The sequence below is a fragment of the Apodemus sylvaticus genome, chromosome 14 (genome assembly GCF_947179515.1).
Source record: "Apodemus sylvaticus chromosome 14, mApoSyl1.1, whole genome shotgun sequence".
Classification (NCBI taxonomy): domain Eukaryota; kingdom Metazoa; phylum Chordata; class Mammalia; order Rodentia; family Muridae; genus Apodemus; species Apodemus sylvaticus.
In genome coordinates, this window is record NC_067485.1 from 23,703,228 (window position 1) to 23,727,232 (window position 24,005).

The following is a 24,005-nucleotide window of genomic DNA, read 5'->3' on the forward strand; positions in this document are numbered from 1 at the left end:
ACAATACCTGGGGCTGGACAGTGTATATGGTTTGGCTTATGAGATGAAGTCCAGTCACTGGGACATGTGATCTTGAGGGGGATATAGATCCAGTCCCTGCCTCTTCCTGATTCTTTTGGTTCCCAGCTGTGGTGTTAGCAGCTTTACGTCTCCAGTCCCTGCCATCATGTGCCACACAGGCTCAGAGAACGGGACCAGTTGGTTATGAGCTGAAACCTTCAAGACTGAGCCAAAGCAAACATTTCTCTTTGTAAGTCACTTACCTCAGCTCTTTGTTATGAAGACAGAGAGATGCCCGGTGTGGGTGTGGTGGTGCTGTTATAGATTGTTTGCTTTTATTCTTCTCTGGAAGTGCTTCCATTTTTTGACCTGTGTTCTTTAGGATTTTGTTTATTTTGGTGGGAGAAGCCTGAGACCCAGTTTCATGTAGCCCAGGCTAGACCTGAACTCCTCTTGTAGCCGAGGATGACCTTCAACTCCTGTCCCCATTGTTCTTTAGGATTTAGGTTCTAGAAGTAGGAGCGAGGTGGGAGGGGTGCTGGGTAACCTTTGTCTCAGACATCAAACCTTGCCTACATCCCCATGTTTAATACTTGTGGGTTTTAGCCTGCGAGAAACAAGCACACAGTTATTCAGTGAACTAGTTGGATGATCTGGCCAGTTCTCACAAAACCACTAGAAATAAAAAAAAAAAAAACCCCAATATTCTCTAAGCTCAAGTGTGGGGTAAGAGTCTTCTGTAGACCTTAAGTTCTTAACTTCCTAACCCCAGCTGCAAGGGATACAAACCACGAAGGAAGATACTATGGTGATCTTTAAGGAAGTTTCCTGTCACCACTGCTCTCCAGCTGGGAAGGACTGTATGGGAGGATGTATTGGAGGTTGTGGTGGGGAGGGAGGGGACAGGGAGTATTACAGTTTCCAGTGGCACTGTTAGCTTGCTGATTTCCGTTTCGTTTCCTTAAGGTGAGAGCGCACAGGAACAGGTGCCTGTGTAGAATTTCTCTTGCCTGTGCTATCTTGAGATAACACTTGCCTGACATTAGACCATCAACATAGCATCCAACGCTCACCATCTCTGCTCTCCCCCAGGCATTGGGTTGCAGCAGTTGCTAAGCAACCAGGTTATCTGTAGCAGTTCCCTGTTGGTCAGCAGATGCGGAAGGCAGACCAACGCCATAGTTCCTATCTGAGAATTCCAGCCCAGAGATACCCCCAAGGATGGAATTTAAACTCTGCTGCCTCTAAGTAAATCTGACTGACCTCCACACCCTAGGAAATCCTTCTTCCAGGAGCTGGGGGTCTGCCTTTTAAGACTGGGAGAAATAACCTTGGAGTTATGAAAAGATAGATTCAAACTTCAACTATGTGGGCCGAGAAGTTTACTAATTCTAGAGGAGTTTAAGATGATTTATAGCAAAATTCTCCATTTTCCTTTGCACATCAACCTGCACAAAAGATGGCTGACTATTTTGCTTTGCACCAGAGAGCTCAGAAAACTATTTACTGTGGAGGTCAGGAAGGCACTAACCGCATCAGACTCCCACCTCAGGGGTCCTATGAGGTAGACAGCCATTTTTTTTCTCACACCTCACTGAAACTATGCTCATCTTTAAGGTTACATCTTTTATTAAAAATTACCAGGAAGTACTAAAGAGCCTCTGTGAAACTCAGACATGATGGTGGTGGTAAACTAGTGTTGGCCAGTATAAAACTCCCTCCCTTCTAAAGAATGTATTGTTATGGCTGGGGGTGGTATGTGCATAGAATATTCTAGAATATATATTCCTAGTCTCTGTTTACTGTGCCTTTAATATGCCAATGATTTTTTTTTAATTTAAATGGTGCTTCTAGGCTAAAAAAAAAAAAAAGACTCATCAACTTCAGTTAAGAAGTAATTAAGTCCAAATAACAAAGTATTTGTTTCCTAATAACTCAGCACAGGCTTAAAAGATAACACATAGACGTTAAGAGAGTAGAATTGTCTTACATTTTATTCTTAAATCATTGGGATGACTTTCAACTGTTAGATGCTCTGCTTAAGGTGTCTCAAGCTTGGACCACACTGTTGTGATCATAAAAAGATAAAGGGTATTAATATATGTTCTATGAGGGTGTGGTGAAGCCTGGGGGAGGGCGTGTCTCAGTGGACCCATGCTAAGGCATCCCTTCCCCCTGAGGGGCCAGCCACACAATGGTATAACATAGAATAGAGTTTATTTAGGGCATTGGGAGAGGAGTTAAGAGAGTAGTAGATGCAGAGAGGAGAGAATAGAGAAGTAGAGGCAAGAGAGTATGAGACTATAAGAGTGAGGAAGGGGTAAGCAGCCCCTTTTATAGTGGGCCAGACCTACCTGGCTGTTGCCAGGTAACTGAGGGGAGGAGCATACCTGGCTGTTGCCAAGTAACTGGGAGGGTGGAGTCCAGACAGAATACCAACACATACAGCACACCCCACCCTCATTTTTTTTAACCATCTTGGCTTTTGCCTCTGTGTGTGTGTGTGTTTGTATGTGTTGTTGTTGTTGCTGCTGCTGCTGCTGCTGTTGTTTCTAATCAAAGCAACTGCTAAGGACTCAGCTTCATAGGGAAAGGCAGGTAGATAATGAAAGGTCTCCATGTTTAGCCAGTGCTGGAGTAGTGGCCTCACGCCAGTCACTGTCATGGAGTCCAGTACACGTTGAATATTCCATTTCTCTCCAAATGTTATAATACAATCCCATGACACTCAGATGGGGGGATACGTTCCTATAACTGCATCGTTTGGTGATTTGGTCACTTCTCAAAGTTCAAAGAACCTGTGAACCCACACCAGCTGAGGAGGTCCAGGTCAGTCCCCCCACTGGTGTGATCAGGAGATGTGGGGGCAGGAGGGGTTAGTGAGAACAAGGTGAGTCGGGGGTACCCGCCCCACCTCCCCAACTGGGGATCAGAGAGAACCAAGCCAGTGCATCTTCACCTTACTGTCTGTATCTAGCACATCCTTGGGGACATCTGTTGGTCTGAGACAGGAGCCATGTTCCCATAGGCTTTGCCCAAGCCCTTGGCACGTCTGATGAGAGACTCGTTCCCCAGTATCCCCAGCCAGCCTTCTCCCAGGACTGTCCCTGCAGAGCCTCATCTCAGTGAGTCCTTCCAAGGAGGCAGGGTCAGATGCAGGCGAGAGACCATCACAGCCCTGCCGGGACACCATTCCCAGGGATGGAGCCGTTCTCTTCCTCTAGCCTGGCTTCTTTTTAAGGGGCTCACAATAGCATAGGGATGGAAAAGTATTAAAATGTCAGGGCAGGCCAGGCACGGTGGGGCCAGCATGCCTTTACTCCTAGCACTCCAGAGGCAGAAGCAGGTAGGTCTTTTGAGTTCTAGGCTAGCTAAGTCCACATAGTGAGTCCCAAGACAGCTAGGACTATGGAAAAGGACCTTGTTTTGTCAAAACAAAACAAAACAAAAAAACCAAACCAAACAAATAGATGGCCTTCCAGAGCCAGCAAGATGGCTGCCACCAAGTTTGAGGAGCTAAGTTCCATATCTAGAACCTACGTGGTAGAAGGATAGACCCAGCCCCCGAAAGTGTCCTCTGACTTTCATGCATGTGATATGGCATGCATCACACACAACACACACACACACACACACACACACACACACACACACACACACACAGAGTTTTAAAAGAATATCCCTAGCCCACTTCCGCATCTGTAGGTAGGATCCTCCTCACCTGACACCATCTTGAGGGCCGTGGGCTGTTCTAGCTCTGAAGGAAGTTGTGGTGGCCTCGTAAGCCCAGTCAGATCAGCTTTTAAGGATGTCTTAAGCCACACTAAAAACAGTCTGCTTTGCTTGCAAATTTTTGCAAGGAAAACAACCAAGCAGTCATTTCTCTAGTGTGTGGGGTGGCTCAGTGCTATCAGTCTCCCTTCCCAGTGGGCAGTGCCTTATGTTTGGATGACTGGGATTGCACAAACCTTCACCTTAGATGGAAAACGAAGTGCTGTCTCTTTAAGAGAAAGGGCTATGGAGAGGAGACATTAGCTAGCTGGGGGGTGGGGGGCAGTTAGATCTGGAGTCAAGTGCTTTGTAAACACACTCTCAGCACTCATTTCTCATCTTCAGTTTTTAAGGTGCTGAGCTTTATTGACAGGATATAATTATTAGCATGAAGATAGAAGCACACACCTATCCAAACATCAGCTGCAGGCTGGAGATGCGGCTCAGTCTGTAGAGGAACCATAGCATGCAGGAAGTCTGGAGCTTGACCTCCAATTCCAGAACAGTATCAAAACAGTTTGTGGGTGTGTTCCTGTAATCCCAGCACTTGGGAGGTGGAGGCAGGAGGATCCTACACGGGGAGTTCAAGGCCGGCCTGAGTTATATGAAACACCCTCCTCCCCTCTCAAAACAAATTAAACCTGGAGCAGCAACCAAAGCTGAGGTTTGTAATGTAGACAGAGAATTTTTTAATCGACAGCCTCTCGTAGCTAGCCAAGCCCTCTTTATTTACTAGAAGCAGCTAATGGGCCACCTTTGCCCTACATTTGTCTAGCCTAGTCTCCCAGTGGCCACTCCAGATGGGCAGTAATGCTTTCAACGTCTCTCTGCCTGGGCTCTGCATGGCATAAAGTGAACTTGGCATCGGTGCCGTGTGTAAAATCCTGGGCGTGGCTCACTTTGCTGTCTTCCACCCTCTTAGGGAGCTTGCGGGCCTCCGGTTACTGCTCCTGCACCACGGTGGGCCTGGGACCTCTATGGACCTGTCCCCTCCTCCTGTCACTGCTTTGTCACACACTTAGCCCTCAGCCAATGACTTGTGTTGAATCCCTGCAGTTAGAGCTGACTCATGTGGTTTTTATTCGCATCTGTTATTGACCTCAGCCAGCCTGGTTCTGGTCATTTTCAGCCTTGGGTCAGCTGTACTCACAGCAGCCCTTAGAAATGGGCGTAGTGACTTTGGCTTTAGCAAGAACCAAGGTTCATTCCTCTGGATGGAGTGGCTGGGCTCCCAGCATTTACAAGCCGGATCCATATCCCGTGGCTCCCTACTCCTCTCTATCCAGTTAGTCTGCCACATGTTGGCTTCTTAATAGGTGTGAAGGGCTTTGTCTGTCCAGCTTTGCCTCATAAGGAGTCTAGAGAGCTAGGTAACTCGTGGTGTCTGAAGAGCATTTCAGTCCCCCTCCCCCAACACACACACAGAGAGAGGCCAGAGGGCTGATCTTAACTGATTGGGACTTTTGGGAAATTCTGTTAATTCTTTTACAGTCAATTATAGGAGGCAAGGGAAATAGATTGCAAGAATGACAGTCCCCAATGCACCAGGGACCCCAGCCAGCATGGACAGACTTTGTGGCACGAGGCAGTGCTGGAATGGAACAGCTAAACCTTTCTTAGCATCTCTGCCACCACAGCCTGTCAATGAGGTGTTATGCCCTGCCCCGTGTCAGCGTGGCTCTGTGGCTTCCTCCCTCCCGTCTCCTGTGTCAGGTTCAGGAGAGATCCAAGATTGGGCAAGCCCATGTGTGTCCCCACACATTCCCTGCAAAGGCTACTGGGAAAGCAAACCACTAGCTTGGCATTACAGGGTACAGTGCATGAGGGGGTACAGTAATGAAACTGCCGGCATGGCCGCTCCATAATGATTAGGAGGAAAGTCTTTACTGGGATAGGAGAGAGGAAATAGTCAGGGGCATCTGGAAGAAACCTGAGCAGAGAGAAAAGAAAGCAGACTGGATGAGGCTAGAGCCAAGGAAGCCAGAAAGAGTCGTGGTGATAGAAAGATAACTAGAGATAAAGATGGAGTGGGGGGGGGCAAGAGAGGGAGGGGAGAAAGAGACAGAGATAGAGACAGACAGAGCAAGAGATAGAGCAAGAAGATAGTGTAGGGTGGACAAAACAGATTAAAAAGAAGAAGAGTAGACTAGACAGTGGAGGCGCACGCCTTTAATCCCAACACTTGGGAAGCGGCAGATACAGGCGGGTTTCTGAGTTCGAGGCCAGCCTGGTCTACAGAGTGGGTTCCAAGACAGCCAGGGCTACACAGAGAAACCCTACCTCAAAAAGAAAAAAATAAATAAATAAAAGGAGGAAGAGTAGCTTTGGGAAGGCTAAGGGGCAAGGATGTTGTGGTGACCTTTGAAATGTGTCCCAGGAACTTGTGATACTGAGGGAGCCCAGAGGCGAGCCTGGGCTTTGATAATGCTGATGGGTGCACTCATATATGGAGTGCAGTATGTCCCTTCTGTCAGAGGTAAGGGAACTGACTCCCTTTGGGGACCGGAAAACCTGTTTCACCAGTGTCCGAGGAATGCTAACCAGCAGAAATCCTTCCACAGTCCAGCATGGGCTCATTTCTGAATATCTGGACAGCCTGAGAGACCTAACAATAGAAACTGTGCCCCTTAAGAAGACTCTTAGGTGGGGTACATCTCAACATACCAACAAGCTAGAAGGGCTGGGCAGACTCCCCAAATGACTCTTCCTCAGTCTCCAAACATGAGCACGCAGCCTTTGGGTTACCACTGACTGGGCCTGCTCACTGACTGCACAGCAGTGTGGTGACATTGTAGGTGAAGGTGCTCTAGGAAATGGCTTGCTGATGATTATCCCCAGCTGTTATGTGGAGCCGGATCTGGTTTGCCCAAGGCTATGGGACTGTGACTGTTTCCTAGTTACACTGCTCTTTGGGGTCTGAGGTTATAAACCAGCTGCTGTCCCCACTGTGTCTGTCACCTGTCTGCCCGACTGGGGAAAAAAAGGATGCTTCTTTGGGTAGGATTTGGCCACCTTGAGGTGCTCTGGTCCCTACAAGGGCCTGCAGTATTATGGGTCTTGGGACCCTGGATATCATGAGTATGACCCCACGATGTTTTCTCGTCTTGAGGTAAAACCTCAGGCAAGTCCACAGTCACACAGCACTTTGGCCAAGATGACTAGTGCTGTCTTGTGGGGGACAGAGCCTTTGGAGTATTTGCGTTTGGTTGGAGAACACTGTCACCACCACGACCAGTCTCTGTAGTCACTGCAGTCACCCTCCTCCCTGGTGGTAATCTCTCAGTTGATCTGACCGGTAGATTGCCTCAGATATGGAGTAATCAGAAGGCTGACCTCAAAAAAAGAGCAACAGCCCTCTTGCCCTGTGGGTGACCTCTGTCCTTTCTTTCCCTCTCTGCTCTTCAGACACTGCTACCTTCATGGCTCCTACATCTCAGTATGCTTGCAGGGCTGGGAGACTAATTCCTGAGTGCTTTGGGAACCACTGAAGCTCAGGCATTCTGTATAGGCACCTCCCTCCCCAAACAGCCTCTGTCTAGCCTAAAATTGTTCAGTCGGGAAAGATGTCTGCCACCGACCCCGGCAAACCCAAGTTGACTTGGGTCACACGGGAGGAGGAGAGCACCAACCTTCATTATCCTCCAACCTCCACACGGACACCACACACGGCACATGCACCCCCCCTCCCACCAATAAATGAACAGTGTAAATACTTTTATTTTTTAATGGGAGGCACGAGGCCTGGAGCTCACGATCCCGCCATGCATCATGTCTTTGGTACGTATTGCTGGTCTTAGTCAGTTGTAATAGCTAAGCCTCAACTTCCCCATTTTGTCATTTACGGGCCACATGGCACTGGTGTGGCACTTTGTGGACACAGAACAGTTCAAGTCCCCTGTTCCTTCCCCTGCCCCACCCAACACCTGCCCGCACTCTCTGGAGAGAGTCCACGTGAGGACACAGTCACCTTGGAAACAAGGAGACTAATAATAGGTTAGTAATAGGTTTTTTTAAAACCCTGGAGTACCTCACCAAGGCTATCTGATGGAGCAACAGCTGCAGAGAGAGCGAGCGTTGGCAATGGGTCGTGCAGACACAGGGAGGGGCACCGTGTTGGGAGACACTGACGGCTCTTTGCTTCCTCTGATCCCCTGCTCAGAGCAGCTTTTTGGAGCTCCTGACAGGTTGTGCAAATGGGCAGACTGTTGGGAGGGAGTCACTGCTAGGCAGTGCCCTCAGACGACTTCGCCCCTCGGCACCGCCCCCCCCCCCCCAACTCAGCGGCACAAAGGAGACTGTGGGTGGAAGTATCTGATTTAACCGGAGCTCATCCTAGGCAGACTATCTCCATAGCGAGTGCTACCGGAGGGAGTCAGATGGCCCGTGGGAGGAGGGTTTAGCCTCCAGAATCTGTGTTTGGCAGGTAGGTGTTGGCATGTGGCAGGGATGTTGGATCGAGATGAAACTGTGCCGCCATTGGTAAGAAAACAGGGACAGTTCCACCACCGCAGGGGACTGAATTTGGCCAACAGCCCAATGTGCTTAGAGGCAGACTACTCCCCAGAAGGGCTTTGGGGGCCCCATCAGGGACCAGGTTATGCTACCTGAACTTCTGACCTAGGGAAACAAGAGCTAGCCAGGGAGCAGAGAAGCCCATTGGGGCAGCGGCGGGGACCACAGAACCCATGACGGTGCCATATTATGCCGGAGGCTCTCGGGGAAGACAGTTAGTGTTTCTGGATCTTTTCACTTTTCGAGAGAGACCAGAAACTTAGGGCTGTGTAGCATGTCTTGTTTTTAAAACAATGACAACATAAATCAATCAATCAATCAATCAATCAATCAAACACCTTCAGAGTAAATATTCTCAGATCCCTCCTGTAAAGTATAATCCTTCTTAGAGGTTGCCTCCCTATCTTCTTCCTCTCCCTCCTCTTTGTTCATTTTGTAAGATGGGGGAGGGTCTCAACCTTGTAGCCTAGGCTGGCCTCCAATGGTCTGCTCCCCCCCCTCTCCCCCCCCCCAGTGCTGGGGTTACAACCCCCTCCCCCCAGTGCTGGGGTTACAGGTATGAACCACTGCTCCTGGCTTATTTTCTTCTCTTTCTTTCCCTTCTCTCTCTTTTTATTGTTTTTGGTTCCATCCTGGGGATGGAGCAAAGGCTTTGTCCATGCTAAGAACTGCTCTACCACTGAGGTCCACCCCCTTATCTCTCTTTGTTGAGATGTTGCCTAACTTAGCTTAACGTCTCTGGTCTTTCTTACCCACAGAGAAGATAGCGTTTCTTTCGAAAACACTGGCTTCAAGCAGCAGGCAGAAAAGCGGGGTTAAAGCTTTTCTGCCTGAGAAAAGCTTTGGGAGACACGATGAGAACTGACGCTTATGGAGTAGAAAAAGTACATTTCTGTATTCCTCTATAGCTGGACTCATAGCTGTTCTAAGCCACCGTCTTGACAGGGGGCTAGGGATTGGAACTGTTGTCTGATCTAGAATCCCAAGGAATTCCACCATTTGCTTTTTTTTGTGTGTGTGTGTAACTCTGATGGGCCAATGGTCCCATGTTCTGCCTTTTGCACACCCCCCACCCCCATTCCCCCCTAAGTGACTACTTCTATAAGGAAATTATGGCTGCTATAGCTCTAACTTCTCTCTACTCCCAGGATCTAGTTGGGGGAATCTCCGGGAATGATGGTCAAGACTGAAGAGTGGTTGCTCCCCAGAATTGCCAGCCATGTCTGCTTCTGCCCTCAGGGAACCCAGGCACCATTACACACTGGGCAGAAAGGAAAAGCGCTTAGTCAGGGTGGGTGGGTCCCACCGGGTTTCTGGCTGGAGCAAGTGCAGGAGACACAGCCTTCTCCAGAGATGGTTTTCAGTGAAGCAGCTCTCTTTATTGGGGGTAACAAGGGTTATTATATAAACCTTGGGGAGTGGGTAGGGGTTTTCATGGTTAGTGTCATTAGTCAGGGCTGAGGTGGTAGGAATGCTTCATTTGCAGGAAGAGGAATTTCAGGGTGCTTGCTGGGAATGTCTTTATGGGGAGACAGGATGATTAACCTGTAATTCGGCTATCAGGCTACATAACTTCTTCTACAATGGCAGAAATGTGGTTACATACTTTGGGATGTATAACCAGAGAAAACAATCTTACTCCTGCCAGTCTCACGGTGCGATTTTCAGGGTTTGGACGGACATCTAGACCTCACTCTGGCTCTAGATTGGTCCACCCCACTTGCATGACTTTCTGGACCCACACGTGACAACTGAGCCACAGTGGACACCATCTGGCTGTTTATTTAGCATGACTCAACTGCTAAGTGTTCACAGCCCTAGCTGTTCCCTCCTCCGCCTTCCTGCTCTTCCATGCTAGTCCACGTGTACAGCCTGAAGACATGAAAAGGCTGTCCCGGATCCACCTGCCTGGAGCTGGCCTTTAGCTCAGCGCTTTGGCTCCCGCGGACACACCTGCTGACATCACACATCTCTTTCACCTCCCCTAGGCCAAAAGCAGAAACTCCTCTCCCTTCTGTGTAGAGTTGCTTCTCCTTGCTGTGACCAAGCCATGACAGAAGCATGGCTTCTTGGAGGTATATGGTCCATGATGGAAGGGAAGACATAGGCAGCAGGAAGCATGCAGGTGGGACCGGAAGTGGAGGTGCAATATAAATCTCAAGGCCTTCTGTGACCCACTTCCTGTGGCTAGGCCCTACTTACCAAAAATTCCATAACATTTCATGCAAACACTGTGAGCCTAAGTCTGGCAATGTGCAGGCCGGGAGGAACTAGCAGGCAGCTTCCCAAGAACACATCTTCCCTGGTACTTTATAGCCTCGGGGAGATGTATGGTATTTGGGGTGTGATCTGAGATGCCCATTTTGTGTTGGTATTGCTCACGAAACAGCACAGGAAGTTCCTATTTTTCATAGGGCTCCTGTGCAAAAGGGAACTGGGGCCAGAGACTGGGATCATGGTGTTGAAGGGCTTGGAGACATAGTTCCGTGCTGCTGCCAGAGAGATCCGAAGAGTCCGGAGGATTCAAGAGACCTCAGCTTGGGTAAAGCCAGGCCCTTGACTTTGCTGAAGGAAAAGTATTTCAGGATAAGTCAGGAAGGAGCACGGCTGTAGTTTATTAGAAGACATGTTTAACAAATGTAAGATGCAGAGTTAGTAGAAAGGCATTATGGGATACAGGAGCAATGTCCTGGTGCAGGCTTTTGGAACGAGTCTCACTTCACTCCCCTCTCAACAGTTAGATGTGAGATTTAGGGAGTTTCTGGTTAAGATCGTCCAGGGGTTGCTAAGGAGTTTAAACAAGAGAGGCACGGAGGGGTACCTGACAGGGTTATAATGATGTTAAACTCTGGATCGCAGGATTCAGGAGACTAGGACACCTCTACTGTAAACGTGTTAATAATTGTAAGCCATGCCGCCCTTCCTCGGGTTACATCCATTTAGACCTTAAGCCTGTTTTATTGCTATTTTAACCTTCTTACTCAACAGTATTTCTACATTAGAAATATTCTGTGTGTGTAGGTCACCTGGAGAGGGGTTTAAACAGACTGTGGAGTAGAGGGACTCTTGTCCTTCCCATGTCTCCATATAATTTTCTGTCACTTCCTACCCTGCCTCTGTGGGAGCAGTCTGTAACTGCGGCAGCGGGGCACACGCTGGACTTGAGGTGAGCCCCATGTCTGCACGGCTACTTTTCCAAGTTCAATTTCAGGATCTGTCGCCGTCTGCCATGCTCACGGCCTCTCATTAGTGGTGACCCTCTTTCCTGGCCCAGTGACGGCACCCGGGGCTGTGACAAAGGAGCTGAATATGGGTCACCCTGACCCACTTCCATCTCAAGTTCAGAATTAGGGTGGAAACTTAATCAAGTTGCTCTGAGACTTGAAATGCCACCCAGCTGTGCGTAAGGCTCCCCAGCCCCCTCTGCCCTCATTTCCGATGCTCACTCAGTACAGTTGCCTGCTCTTTTCCCAGCCTCCTTTGGGGCTATGTGCTGTAGACGCTGCCTGTGTGCACAGGCCCCAGTAACCGGCAAGAACGGGGAGTATAGAGCAGTGTGCACACATGAGCAAGGACCCACCACACTAGCCTGGAGTCAGGGTTCTCAGAGACAGGGGCAGCGCATCAAACCAGATGGGGGTCCAGTTTCAGTCCCAGATATGACTGGTGACCAAAGCCAAGTCACCAGTCATTAGGCTCTTAAAGGCCTAGTTTCCCTATCTCTATCAGAGTCTGTTTCCCAGGATTGCTACAGGCTGGACAGCAGATTGTGTGCGTAAACCATTAAGCCTCCTCTGGAAGAAAGTAATCACTTAACCCATGGCTGTCGTTGCTATTTTAGAAATATTTTAAATTATGTGTGTTGGGGGTGAGGTGTGTGTGTGTGTGCATGCATGTGAACACAGGTCCCTGCAGAGGCAGAAGTTATGGGCTGCCCCATGTAGGTGTTAGGGACAGAACTGGGGTCCTTTGCAAGAACAGTATGTGTTGTTAATCACTCAGCCATATCTCCAGTCCCTTGTACTTGTTGAAGTAGTGTTATCACACACACACACACACACACACACACACACACACACACAGTGATCAGAAGAATCATCTGAATCGGAACGTTGTTTCTGTCAGGATGCTCTGGCAATAGAAAACTGGGGTTCATCTCTTTAGTGGAGTTTGTATGGAGGAAGGACCAGGAGCAGTGGGGATTGAATGAGCCATCCCTGCTGATGACAGTGTGTGTGTGTGTGTGTGTGTGTGTGTGTGTGTAAAGACTTTGGGGAGTGGAATGGGGGAGTGAAGCAGCGGTGGGGAAGAGTTGGGAGAAGAGAGAAAGTGGACAGAGTCAGGGCTAGCCTGGCCTAAATGGCGAGCTGCTGTGGGTGGAGCTGACGAAATGTTCCAGAGAAGATGGTGATGCCCGCTGTAGCCAGGATTCTGGCTCAGTCCTGTTTGTTCCCTTCAAGATCTGCTTCTGCTTAGCCTTTAAAAAGCAGAACAAAATGATCTCATTTTAAAAAAATTAGAGCTGAGTGTGATGGCGCCACCTTTTAGTCCCCTGAACTCAGGAGGCAGAAGCAGGCAGATCTCTGCGAGTTCTAGGCCAGCCAGAGCTACATAGTAAGACCCTGTCTCAAGCAAAGAAAGAACAAAAATGTTATGCATCTATGTATATGGAAGCCAGAGGCGTCAGGCCCCATGGGGCTGGAGTTACAGGTTGTTGTGAGCCACACAATGAGGGTGCTGGGACCCAAACTCAGGTCCTCCGGAAGAGCAGTACATTTTTCTTAACCACTGAACCATTTCTCTATATTCACAGCTTAAATTTTTTTGAATGGTAGGTTCTTTTAGGAATCTAATGAGCCTAATTCTGAAAATCACACTTCACAATCGACTTATAATATTTTGTAAACCGTCCAGAGTCTGTGGCTTCTGGATCTCAAGTTAGTACCTTTGTTTTTAGATCATTTTTCTAAATGGAAATCAACTGAATATTGAATAGGCAAACTCCTACACACGCTTCAGAACCCAGCTAAAATGTTATCTCTTAAGCAGAGCTTTCTCACTTGCCCAGAGCCGCTGGATAGCTCCTCTTTCCTGCTGTATTTATTGTTTGCATCTCTGCATCCTGTAAGCACTCATGGCCTGGTTCATTTCCTCTACTAATTGGATTGGGAGCTCCTATGACTAGTTAGAGTCTGGGAGTGTTGGAGGGTTAGACTATTAAAGGAGTTACCCGAGGGAAAGATCAAGGGTCAGGATGTAAGTTGAGGAGTTACCTGCAGAAAGGGTTTCTCTTGATCTTCAGACGAAGGGGACCCTATCTGATGGAATGTCTTTTGGGAGTTTTGCCCGTCTGCTGGGACAGCTGCCCAGAGAATCCAGAGGATAAGGAGCTGTCAGCACAAGTGGAGTGATCAGGAGGGAGTGTGGGAACCTGGCATCCGTCTTGAAGATTCCACCCTGATTAGATAAGGGAATGTAGAGTTGGAAATACAACAGCAGGGAAGGATGCTTTGAAGATCCTGGCTGGTTCTGCCTGGGATGGCCCTGGCCACTGGGTGGCTGCCACCTTCTGCCTGCTCCACAGGAGAGCAGAGAGTGGGGGTCTTTGCTCAGGGTGTCCATGGGAAACTTCTCACCTGGGTTCCCAGAATGCAGAAGTAATATTTGCATGGAGAATCAGCCCACCGAAGTTCTAGTCTCTTGGAGGTCAAGACCTGGGCTGGGACTTGAGAGACCCTGAGCTTGAAGGAAATGAGAAAAGCAGCTGCTTACAAGATAGCTTTAGTGTCTCGTAACTACGAGACCTTTTCCCTCTGAAGCATTAATTCCTTGTGAAGGCCGTGGGCATTTAGCCCAGTGACAGAAAACACACTCAGCGGGCTGGAAGAAACCTCATTTCCACTTCCCATGAGAAACCTCAGGAGGGCATCAGGCTGCTTCTGGTGAAGAACAATGGCCCTCCCCCTCAGCTGAGGGTATGCTTATCCCCCATTAGGCTCCCTGCCTGCCTCTTGTGTCTCCCAGCCTCAGCTCCGTGCATAGGTGGGAAGGTTCCATCTTTCTCCTTCATAACCAGGGAGCTCTTACGTGATTTGTTGATGGAGATCTTGGTCCTAAAAATGAAGTTAGTTTAGATGCAGAGGTCTTATGTCTGGCTTAAGGTCTGGGTCTATGAAGAGGACAGTTAAGAAGCCCTCCCTAGATGGCCTGAGACAATTCAATGTGCTCTCTACCATCCAATCTTGGTCACACAGGACCACATGGACAGATGTGGCCATGTCCCAAGACATTCATTTCTGGGCACGGGGACAGGTCCCTCAGTGAGCCAGCTGAATTTGGAGCTGTAGCATGATGGCTCCTGGTGGCTGTGGCGAAGCGGCAGGGTGGCTGGTCTCAGTCACAGCTGCAGTGGATGTGTAGAATGCCTGCCTGCTCCCATTGCTGGTGATCGTGGAGGACTCTGATGGAGCACTCTCGGTGTTCAGGAAATGTTCCAGGCTTGCAAACACACAAATGTTTTTCTCAGCTACTTCGCCTGCCTTTCATCTGCTTTGTCCTTACTGCGTGTGCAGGGATGGAACCCATGTGTCGTTCCAAGGGCCTTTGCTAAGTTTGCTGCTGTGGGAATATTCTGAGAGATTGTTGGACATCGCAAAGCTGGGGTTCCTCTGCCTCTGAGGAAAGATGCCGTTCCCATGAAGATGCTCTACCACACCTCATGTGGTATATGCCCATGATGATATGGGATGGGAGCAAAGGCTCTCCCATCCTTTCCCTAGAGAGAAGGGACAGCCTGTCTCCTGAGGCTGACTGAGGAGAATCCAGAGTAGCTTTATCTTTAGTAATGCCAGATCTCTTATCCCTGCTACAAGGGAAGTTGAGGCAGGAAGATCCCAGTTTTCTACTCAGTGAGCCTTCAAATTCTGCCGGGGTAACTTAGCCAAACCCTGCCTCAGAAAGAGAGGAGCTAGGGCAGTGGGTCTCTGGCAGAGGTCACACCTAGCGTGCGACAAACCCTTGCATTTCACTGGCCAGGATCACATGCAAAGAGATTCTCACAGCCAGAAGAACAGGAGGAGGAAGCACTCGCAGCCTGAGCCTCAGCAACCTACAGAGTTTAAAGTCAACAGCGCTTTGACCAGCTCTTGTGGGCACAAGGACCAGGAGAGATCCAGGAGATAAGGAGCTTTCTCCATCACCCTGAGTAGAGCATCCTAAGATCTCCCTGTCCCCTTCAAACACTAAAACAACATAGCATTTCTTCTTCTTTTTTTTTTTTTTTCTGGAGTACTTTAGGTCAATGAGAGAGGACCCACTAAGATTGTCAGGCCCGAGCACTACAAAAGAGGAGGAGACAGATCAGACCCAACCAGAATGATTAGAGTTAAGAGTTAACCACTGCAAACCACGACGTGGAGTTTGCCTTCCAGCATGTTTCTGTCTCTTTAAGGAGAGATGAAGTCATAGCCTGTTCATGTCCTGCTACTTCCGAGTCATCTTGCTTGTCACTGAAGGTCTTTGTGGGTGCCATCTCCCATCATGACTCTCTGTGAGTTTGGTTTTTGTTTTTAGACAGGATTTCTCTGTATAGCCTTGGGTGTCCTGAAACCCACCCTGTAGTCGAGTAGGGCCTCGAACTTACAGAGCTTCGCCTGCCTCTGTATCCGGACCACTTGCTGGACTGCTCTGTTTGAAGGTTACACTCTAGTTTTCTTACCCATTCTTGGCCATCTACACAGTTCCAAGGAGTGTGTGTGTGTGTGTGTGTGTTAAGTAATATGTGCAAAGCACCCTTAGGGCAGTAGCTGTTTGAGTTGTACTCAAGGATAGAATATACAAGGGTTGCTACCCAAGCCCATCTGCAAAGCATGACTGTCCCAGGCTGTGGGCAGAGTAGTAGGGCTGAGTATCAATATGCGCGGGACACTCTGGCTGTGGGCACAAGGCTCACAACATCTGTTCTTATCTATGAGGAATAAGAACCTGAGACTCTGAAGCCACAACACGCATCAGAACCCAGAAGGAAGAGACACTGTATCCACAAGGCTCTATCCACCAATTTCAGGACGGGGTAGTATTCTGTGCATATTCATCCTCTGTTTCCCAGAGTGTTCACCAAAATCTTTTCATCGGCTGAGCTAACGAAGCTCACCATTTCACAGTTCATTTGGGCTATATGTTTAGTAGTTTTTGCAAGAGAAAAAACAAATTCAAAAGGGGGCCAATCACCATGTCCCATAGAGGACAACGGAAGAGTTGGCTGCTAGATGGTTTGTTTGGGGGACTTCTGAGGTAGGGGGATAGCATAGAGTGTAGCCAGAGCCCATAGTCCACAAGTAGAATGCAGGTGCAGGCCTGTATTTGTTACCCATCCTAGTTGGGATTATCTGTTTACATGAACACTTGTCCTTGGCAGCATGGACCTGTTGTCAGAAAACTGTGTGACACGGGTGCATGACATCTAGTGGTGCAAACCATCATTATTCAACCCTCTGCCAGAGCCTTCATCCTTACCTGGGTTCTAGGCGTTCCAGAGGCAGATGTAGTCCTGAAACAGCCAAACTGCAATTTTTTAGAACTGGCAAGCAGATTCAGGCCCTCTGTATGCAGAAGACTGCAACTAGGTGTTGTGTGTGCATGAAAGATTGTGGGTATCTGTTGTGTTTCTTCTCTGCAGTTTGCAACAGTCACTTCGGTTTGGCTAGCTTGCCCAATGGGAGAACTGAGAGGGCTCCTCTAGCATGGTAACGCTCTCGGTGGCCACAGCGCCCCCTAGCGCCCCCTCCACACAGGGCCACTGATGTACTGTTCTTGCTCTCTCCAGGCATAGGCAAGAATGTCATCTGTGACCGTACCGCCACGCCGCTGGACGCCTTCCGCATGATGTCTGCTGCCCACTACTACCCCAAGCTCATGAGCATCATGGGCAACGTGCTGCGCTTCCTGCCAGCCTTCGTCCGCATGAAGCAGCTGATCGAGGAGGGCTACGTGGGCGAGCTGCTGGTGTGCGAGGTGCAGGTGCACAGCGGGAGTCTGCTGGGCAAGAAGTACAACTGGAGCTGCGACGACCTGATGGGTGGTGGCGGCCTGCACTCGGTGGGCACCTACATCATCGACTTGCTCACCTTCCTCACGGGCCAGAAAGCTGTCAAGGTCCACGGGCTGCTCAAGACCTTCGTCAAGCAGACGGACCACATCAAGGGCATCCGTCAGATCACCAGCGATGACTTCTGCACCTTCCAGATGGTGCTGGAGGGTGGGGTGTGCTGCACCGTAACCCTGAACTTCAATGTGCCTGGCGAGTTCAAGCAGGACGTGACCGTGGTGGGCTCTGCGGGGCGGCTTCTGGCAGTGGGCACCGACCTCTACGGACAGCGCAATAGCGCCCCGGAGCAGGAGCTGTTGTTGCAGGACACTACGTCCGTGAGCAACTCCCTGCTGCCCGAGAAGGCGTTCAGCGACATCCCCTCGCCCTACCTGCGGGGCACCATGAAGATGATGCAGGCAGTGCGCCAGGCCTTCCAGGATCAAGATGACCGACGCACGTGGGACGGACGGCCTCTTACCATGGCGGCCACCTTCGACGACTGCCTGTATGCTCTCTGCGTGGTAGACACCATCAAGAGGTCCAGCCAGACTGGAGAGTGGCAGAACATCGCCATCATGACCGAGGAGCCCGAGCTGAGCCCCGCCTACCTGATCAGCGAGGCCATGCGCAGAAGCAGGATGTCCCTTTACTGTTAGCACTGGGACCTGGTGGACTCGACCTGCTGCATGGGGCCAGTTAGGGGGAAATGCACTGTGGAGCGGGTGGTCGTGGGAGGGGATTACGGAAGGGGCAGCATGAATGCACAGCATGTAGGGTGGTCCCCATCCCAAGTAGAGGGCCCAAGTCAAAGGTGGTGGCCAGCCGACGTCATACTCAGAAGGGCGTGCCGTCCTAATTGGGTATCTGATGAGAGGAAGAAAGTTGAGCGCCTTTTGCAGTCCATTACTGTGAGAAGCAAGGAGGGGCTGCCCCCTGCCCTACCTCATCCATCCGCAGATCTTGGCCTTCTTTGCAAGCCAAGGCTGTGTATCAAATGAGGAGCTCAGCCAGAGCTAGGCTCTCCGCCAGCGCCCCCCACTGGCAGGAGAGGACACTTCATCAAATGCCTACAAAGGGTGTTTTTGTTTTTTGGTGGAGGGAGGTAGAAGAAGTGGGGGGGCGGGGCTTTTGAGAAAGTTGTAATTCCGGGAAGCCACTGTGTGTTTTACTTTAAGGATCAGAAGGAAAAGCCCACCACTCCCTTGGCTGCTCTGTCTTCTAGGAAGCATTAGATCTATCTGGCTTGTATAGAGTAAATGAGGCGGGAAGCTGTACCTCTGAGCTGACCAAGAAGGCAGACAGGGTACAGTGAGCTACTTCAGAGTCCTCCTGCCTCAGGAGACGGCTGCTGATCAATAGTCCTGCCAAGAGGCTCTCCAGGCTGCCCTGAGAATGCTACACGGGGCGTGGGCTTGACTGCAGCTGCCTGCCTGGGTGGGGTGCCTGCAACCCTGGGTGTAGCAACATGAGCGCCCCAAAAGAGGAGAACACCAGGCCAGTCCCCGAGTTGCTGGAAGCTCCAGTGGCCAAGCTGAAGACAGACATTTAGGACTCTGAGCTTTGTAGGTTTAAACAAGAAGCCTGTGGCTTCACCCCATTGGAGTCCCTTTCCCTTTAAGAAGACCCAAGACTCTTTTCCTTCCCCTTGGCATTGGCTCTCAGGATTCTGACAGCTGGAAACTTCCGAATGGGTATTAAAACAAACAGCCAACAGGGAACATAATTCTCAGTGTTTCTAAAATGGGGATTTAGAGACTGGAGAAGGTTCAAGTTGGAAAAAAACAAAAAAACAAAAAAACAAAAAAACTATCCTTTTTGTTCCCCTCCTGGTCGCCTCTGTCTTACCCTCCATTTGAAACTAGAGATGGCCAAGCACTAGCTTACAAATGGGCAGAGACAAAGCCTATTGTCACATTGACAAGAAAGACACACCTTTGTAAATGTTTGCTATCCTCCAGTATCACTAAAACATTGAGTCTGGTCTTGAAGGAAAGGTCAAGTCATATATATTTTGAAATCGGGGGTGTTGTCTTTTTCTTGTCTGGCTTTGGTAACCTTCACCGGGCATGTGGCAGTCTTGAGGCTGGCTATGTAGACTGGTCCTTCTAGGTAGCCAGCCTGAGTCCAGCCAGAGTTCCTCCCTGGGGCTATTCACAGAGACCGCCATACTGGAGGCCACACACCAACAGAATCATGGCCATTTTCTAGCAGGAAGGGGCAGGCGCTGCCTTTTGAGGACCCCACCCACTTACCCCCAGCCCACCCCCACCCTCACACACCATGGTAAAGTTGATCAGCTGAAACCTTCCACGGCTTTGATTGGTTGCCACCCCTCATGAATAGTGTTCCAGGTTTGCAGTTATCGGATTGGGACAGCACTCTGCACACAGCACATCATGGACTTTGGGGGTGGGGGTGGGGTCCCTGCTCCTAAATTGCTCTCTGAGGCAGTGATTTCCCCACCCCAGCTGCCCTGAAAAGCTGTGATTAAGGATGAATTGGGGGGGGGGCATGGTGGATGGCTCTATGAAGTTCATTTTTCCAAGTCATTTACCTCAGTAGATATGATATGCTTGGGTGTCTGACTTTTGGTTTCTCCACTCTTCCCCAGGAGAGTTGAGAACTTTCCTTCTAGAGGCCTTGGAGCTCTGGGATGAACATGCAGGGTATAAACAAAAACTCCCATTTGAGGCTAGGGGATAGAGAAAAATATGTAGTCTTTGGAAGAAGCATGAGGCAGCAGTAAGGGTACTGAGATTCTATTGACTGTACGTGGTAGAGGTAGCAACAGCAGGGATAGATGGGGAGTCAGCTCTCTAAAAGTAAAAATGGCGGCCCACGGAGTCAGGAGCTTCTCTAGTGCTCCTTAAGCTCTTGCCTTTCCATGTGCAAATTCTTGGTTGGCTGCAGCAGTGTGAGGCTAAAGTCCCAAGCTCGCAACAACATTCTGCAACATAATGCGGATCTATGTCCTGGCAATAACCCAGCCTACGGAGGCTGCTAGGAGCCTTTCAATTCAGTCCCCCCTTGCCTCGCTTGCTCCTATCATTTTATAAATACTGCTGGTGGCCTCAACAAAAAGCCTGGTTCCCAGAGATTTTAAAGCAGGTATATACATACATGTGTGTGTGTGTGTATGTATATATATGTTTATATATACATACACACACACACACACACACATATATATACACACAAACGTTTGGGAATGCCCTGGGTTTATCTGCAAAGTTTGGAGTCTAGGACTCCTTTGTGGTCACTGTCAGTTCCTCTTAAGACTACTTCTCCCTGGTAAAGTTGCATCATGGGGTTCCTTCAAGGCATCTTAGTTTTCCTGGCAGCACATCTCTTTGTCAGGTCTTGTCAGCATTCAAGGTACAGTGTCACCCAGCTCACCCACCAAATGCAGAGTATTGTAGGCATATCTTATCATCATCTATAAAAATAGCATTGGGTACTGTCTCATTCCCTCTACGTTTACATGAAGATGTGACATGCTCGAAGCCACACAATGAGTGGGCAAACAGCCATCTGTACCTGTCTGTTGTTCTGGCCAGGAAAAGCATTCCTCGTGGAGCCCTGTAGGGGGCGTGCTCCCACCTCACGGAGCAGCTGGGAGTGGCCTGAGAGCCACAGCCACCGCCAGCTGAGCAGGATGCCGACAGGTTGGCAGTCACAGCTGCAGAAAGTAGTGGTTTTTCTTCCCCTTCCCAAATGGAAATGTCACTTGGCTGCTTTTAAGATGACTTTCCCATGTTGATGTTTCATTGCAAGTGACTGGGTAGCCCTCAGCCCTGGGGACTTTCATAGCATCACTGGCTATCATAGGTGGCTTTGGACATGGTTGTAGGGCCTAAGTGTAGCAAAGGATGACATCTTTTCCCAGGAAGGGGTGCAGACTTTGGGGTTTAGCTGTGCCCCGTACCATCATGCCCTTTCTTACTTCGCCTAGCCCACGGACTGTAGCTACCGAACTTGACCGGTGGCTTATGAATTAGGTTTCCGATCCGTCCTCCCTTTCCAGGGAGCGCTGGAGGAAATCAGCTCTGTTGATGCCCTGGGGAGAGAGTGGACCCAACTGCACGTGAAAGAACTTCGGGATATCATCTATCAGACACCCCAGGGAGGAATGCTATGGCCACAGCCACCCCACTTCTTTAGATCCAGGGTTGGGGGGTGGAGACCATTTTTCCTGATTTGCAGTTTGTAATGGACATACTATTGTACCTTCAGGGCTACCACACAGGGAGGCGAGGCTCATCCAGGCCAGTAAGCTGCCTAATTGATCAGTTCAGACCCTCACCGAACCGAACAGTATTCGCTGAGCTATGACAGGAAGACCCATATTTTGCAAATAGGGGTTACAGAGTTAGGGATAGAACCCCATATTTTGCAAATAATATGGGTTACGGAGTTAGGGATAGAACCCCAGGCTCTACGCGCGCTAGGCAAGCTCTCTACCACCCAGCCACACCTCCAGCTTCAATTAAATCTTCAAAGTATTCAGAAAACCTGGTGACTGTAACAAAAGGCTTATCTTGAATTACGCCTCTCTGTGGAGGCTCGGGGACCCAGAGTCAGGTGTTTACCCTGAGGAGGATGTGAGGCCCGCTCTACTATTGGCTGTTGTCCCACTGCTGGGTGCGAACCTTCACTCTGACTAATTTGTCACTCCATCCACTGGTGATTTCTTTCGCCCACCAAATCCCTGGAACTTGCAGGACAGGGAGACCACGGGGAGAACTTAGCCCCTGTCAGGTCAGACCAATCCTATTTGTTTCCTTAGGGCGAGGGAGGATTAAGGGAGGTGTCGGGAAGTCTGTGGCACAGCTCCAGAGTCATCTCCAGCCCTTGGATCGTTCTGCAGGCTCACTGGTGAGCAGGTGGGCTACACTCGGAGTTTAGCTGGGCCTTCTAGATCTCCTTTGCCGTGATGTTGAGCCCTCCCTGGGCTTCTCTAAGAGAGATCAGTGGTCTCCTCAGAGCTTATCAGTCTGAGTGACTGACTGCATTTAGTAAACAGAAGCTAGCAGACCCAACTGGCCTTTTCTCCCCTGCATCAGGGTCCTTATCTGCTGGAGCCCTCAAGAGGGCCACTGAAGCCCCCAGCTCTCTTCCAGGCTATGACACGTTGCACTACTGAGCACTCCCAAACCTGCTGCAGCCTCTTGTTTACATCAGCAGAGAACAGGGTGATTAAAAAAAAAGAACCTTCTAGTTGGAATGCTTGATGCTTAGTGCAGCAACCAAACTTTGCCTGGGCTGGTAGAGCCGGGAAATCATCGTGGTCATGGAGTCACCCGCCACTGCTGTCTCCCGTGCCCTGTCCAGCTCTCAGCTGTCCCCTGCAGCCACCACAAGGGCTAGGCTGTCCAATGAGCCCCATAGCTTCTAAGAAATGCAGTGGCTTATTTGTAGTACTGTGTGACGCCCCAGGTGAAGCAGCAAAAGCCTATGATCTGATCAGCTCCTTTAGTCTGCCCTGTCCCTGGTTTAGGCGAGGGAGAACTTTCTAAATGATTATGGCTTTGTTTGCTGCCTGGTGCTTTTTATAGTCTGTCATTTGTTTTCATTTCCTTTTTTAAAAACAAACAAACCAAAACTGCACTGGTTTGGTTGTCATTGTCTAGTGTATATTTATTGTTTTACAAACATGGGTATATATGTATGTATATGTATAAAACCAAACTTATATATATATATATAAAGTCAAGGCATGTATACTAGATATTTTAAATTTATTTATCAAAGGGAAAAGATGTGTGTTATAAAGTAAAACAGAGTCTATATTTTATATATAATGTAGATAGCAAAAACTAGCTTATAAATTATAGAAGGTTTTACTTTTTGTTTTCTATTATTAAAAAAGAAAGAAAGAAATTTAAAAGATAAAGGATGGTGACTGCAGCTGTGCTTGGAGTTCTCAAGAGAAATCGATACAGAGCTGGAGGTGGCTTGCCCTCCCTCGGGATCTGCGGTTCCGGCTCCTGAGTGGATGATGTCCCACTGGTGCCTGAGTGATGCTCTGGCCAGGTTAGACATGCTCAGCCAGCCGCCCAGGTTGCTCCAACATCGCTTCCCCTGTCCATGAATGTCTTTGATGGGTTGAACGTTGGTGGGAGAAAGGATGAAAGTGGCAAATAAAGTCTTCAAAGAAGAGGTGATTCCAGCCTGGTCTCGTCTTTCTAACCCCAGGTGCTCTTGATTCGGGGGCTGCCCAGTGTGTGAGCTCTGAAACAGACAGGGGGCTTTGGGATGAGGCTCTGTCAGTATCCATGAAGCTAAACAGGTGGGAACCACTGACTATGGGCTCAAGAGATGTGCCTCAAACTATTCTGAAAATGTTGAAATAGAGGGAGAGAACCTATATAAGGCTCTGTGTGTGTGTGTGTGTGTGTGTGTGTGTGTACATGCATGTATGAGTGTGTGGCAAAGGCTAGACCAGAGAATAAGATAAAAGCACAGCTTTTACATCCAGAGGTGCAAATTTTACAATTTTCTGTTTCAATATCATAGAGCTGGTTTGATGGAACATGTCACCAAATGTTATTATTCCAGAAGTAGAGACTGGAGGATCAGGAGTTTAAGTCCATCTTTGGTCACACAGCAAGTCTGAGGCCAGCCTGGGCTACAG

General features: G+C 49.3%; 1 protein-coding gene across 1 annotated transcript in view; it reads left to right on the top strand.

Annotated features, from left to right (window-relative positions):
* Positions 1-23,533, top strand: part of Gfod1 (glucose-fructose oxidoreductase domain containing 1) — a 97,762-nt gene extending 74,229 nt beyond the window's left edge. The window contains exon 2 of the mRNA XM_052156734.1: positions 17,108-23,533. Coding sequence (XP_052012694.1) covers positions 17,108-18,027 — 920 coding nt within the window. The 3' untranslated portion in view covers positions 18,028-23,533. The remainder of the gene's footprint in view (positions 1-17,107) is intronic.
* The last annotated feature ends 472 nt before the right edge of the window (positions 23,534-24,005 follow it).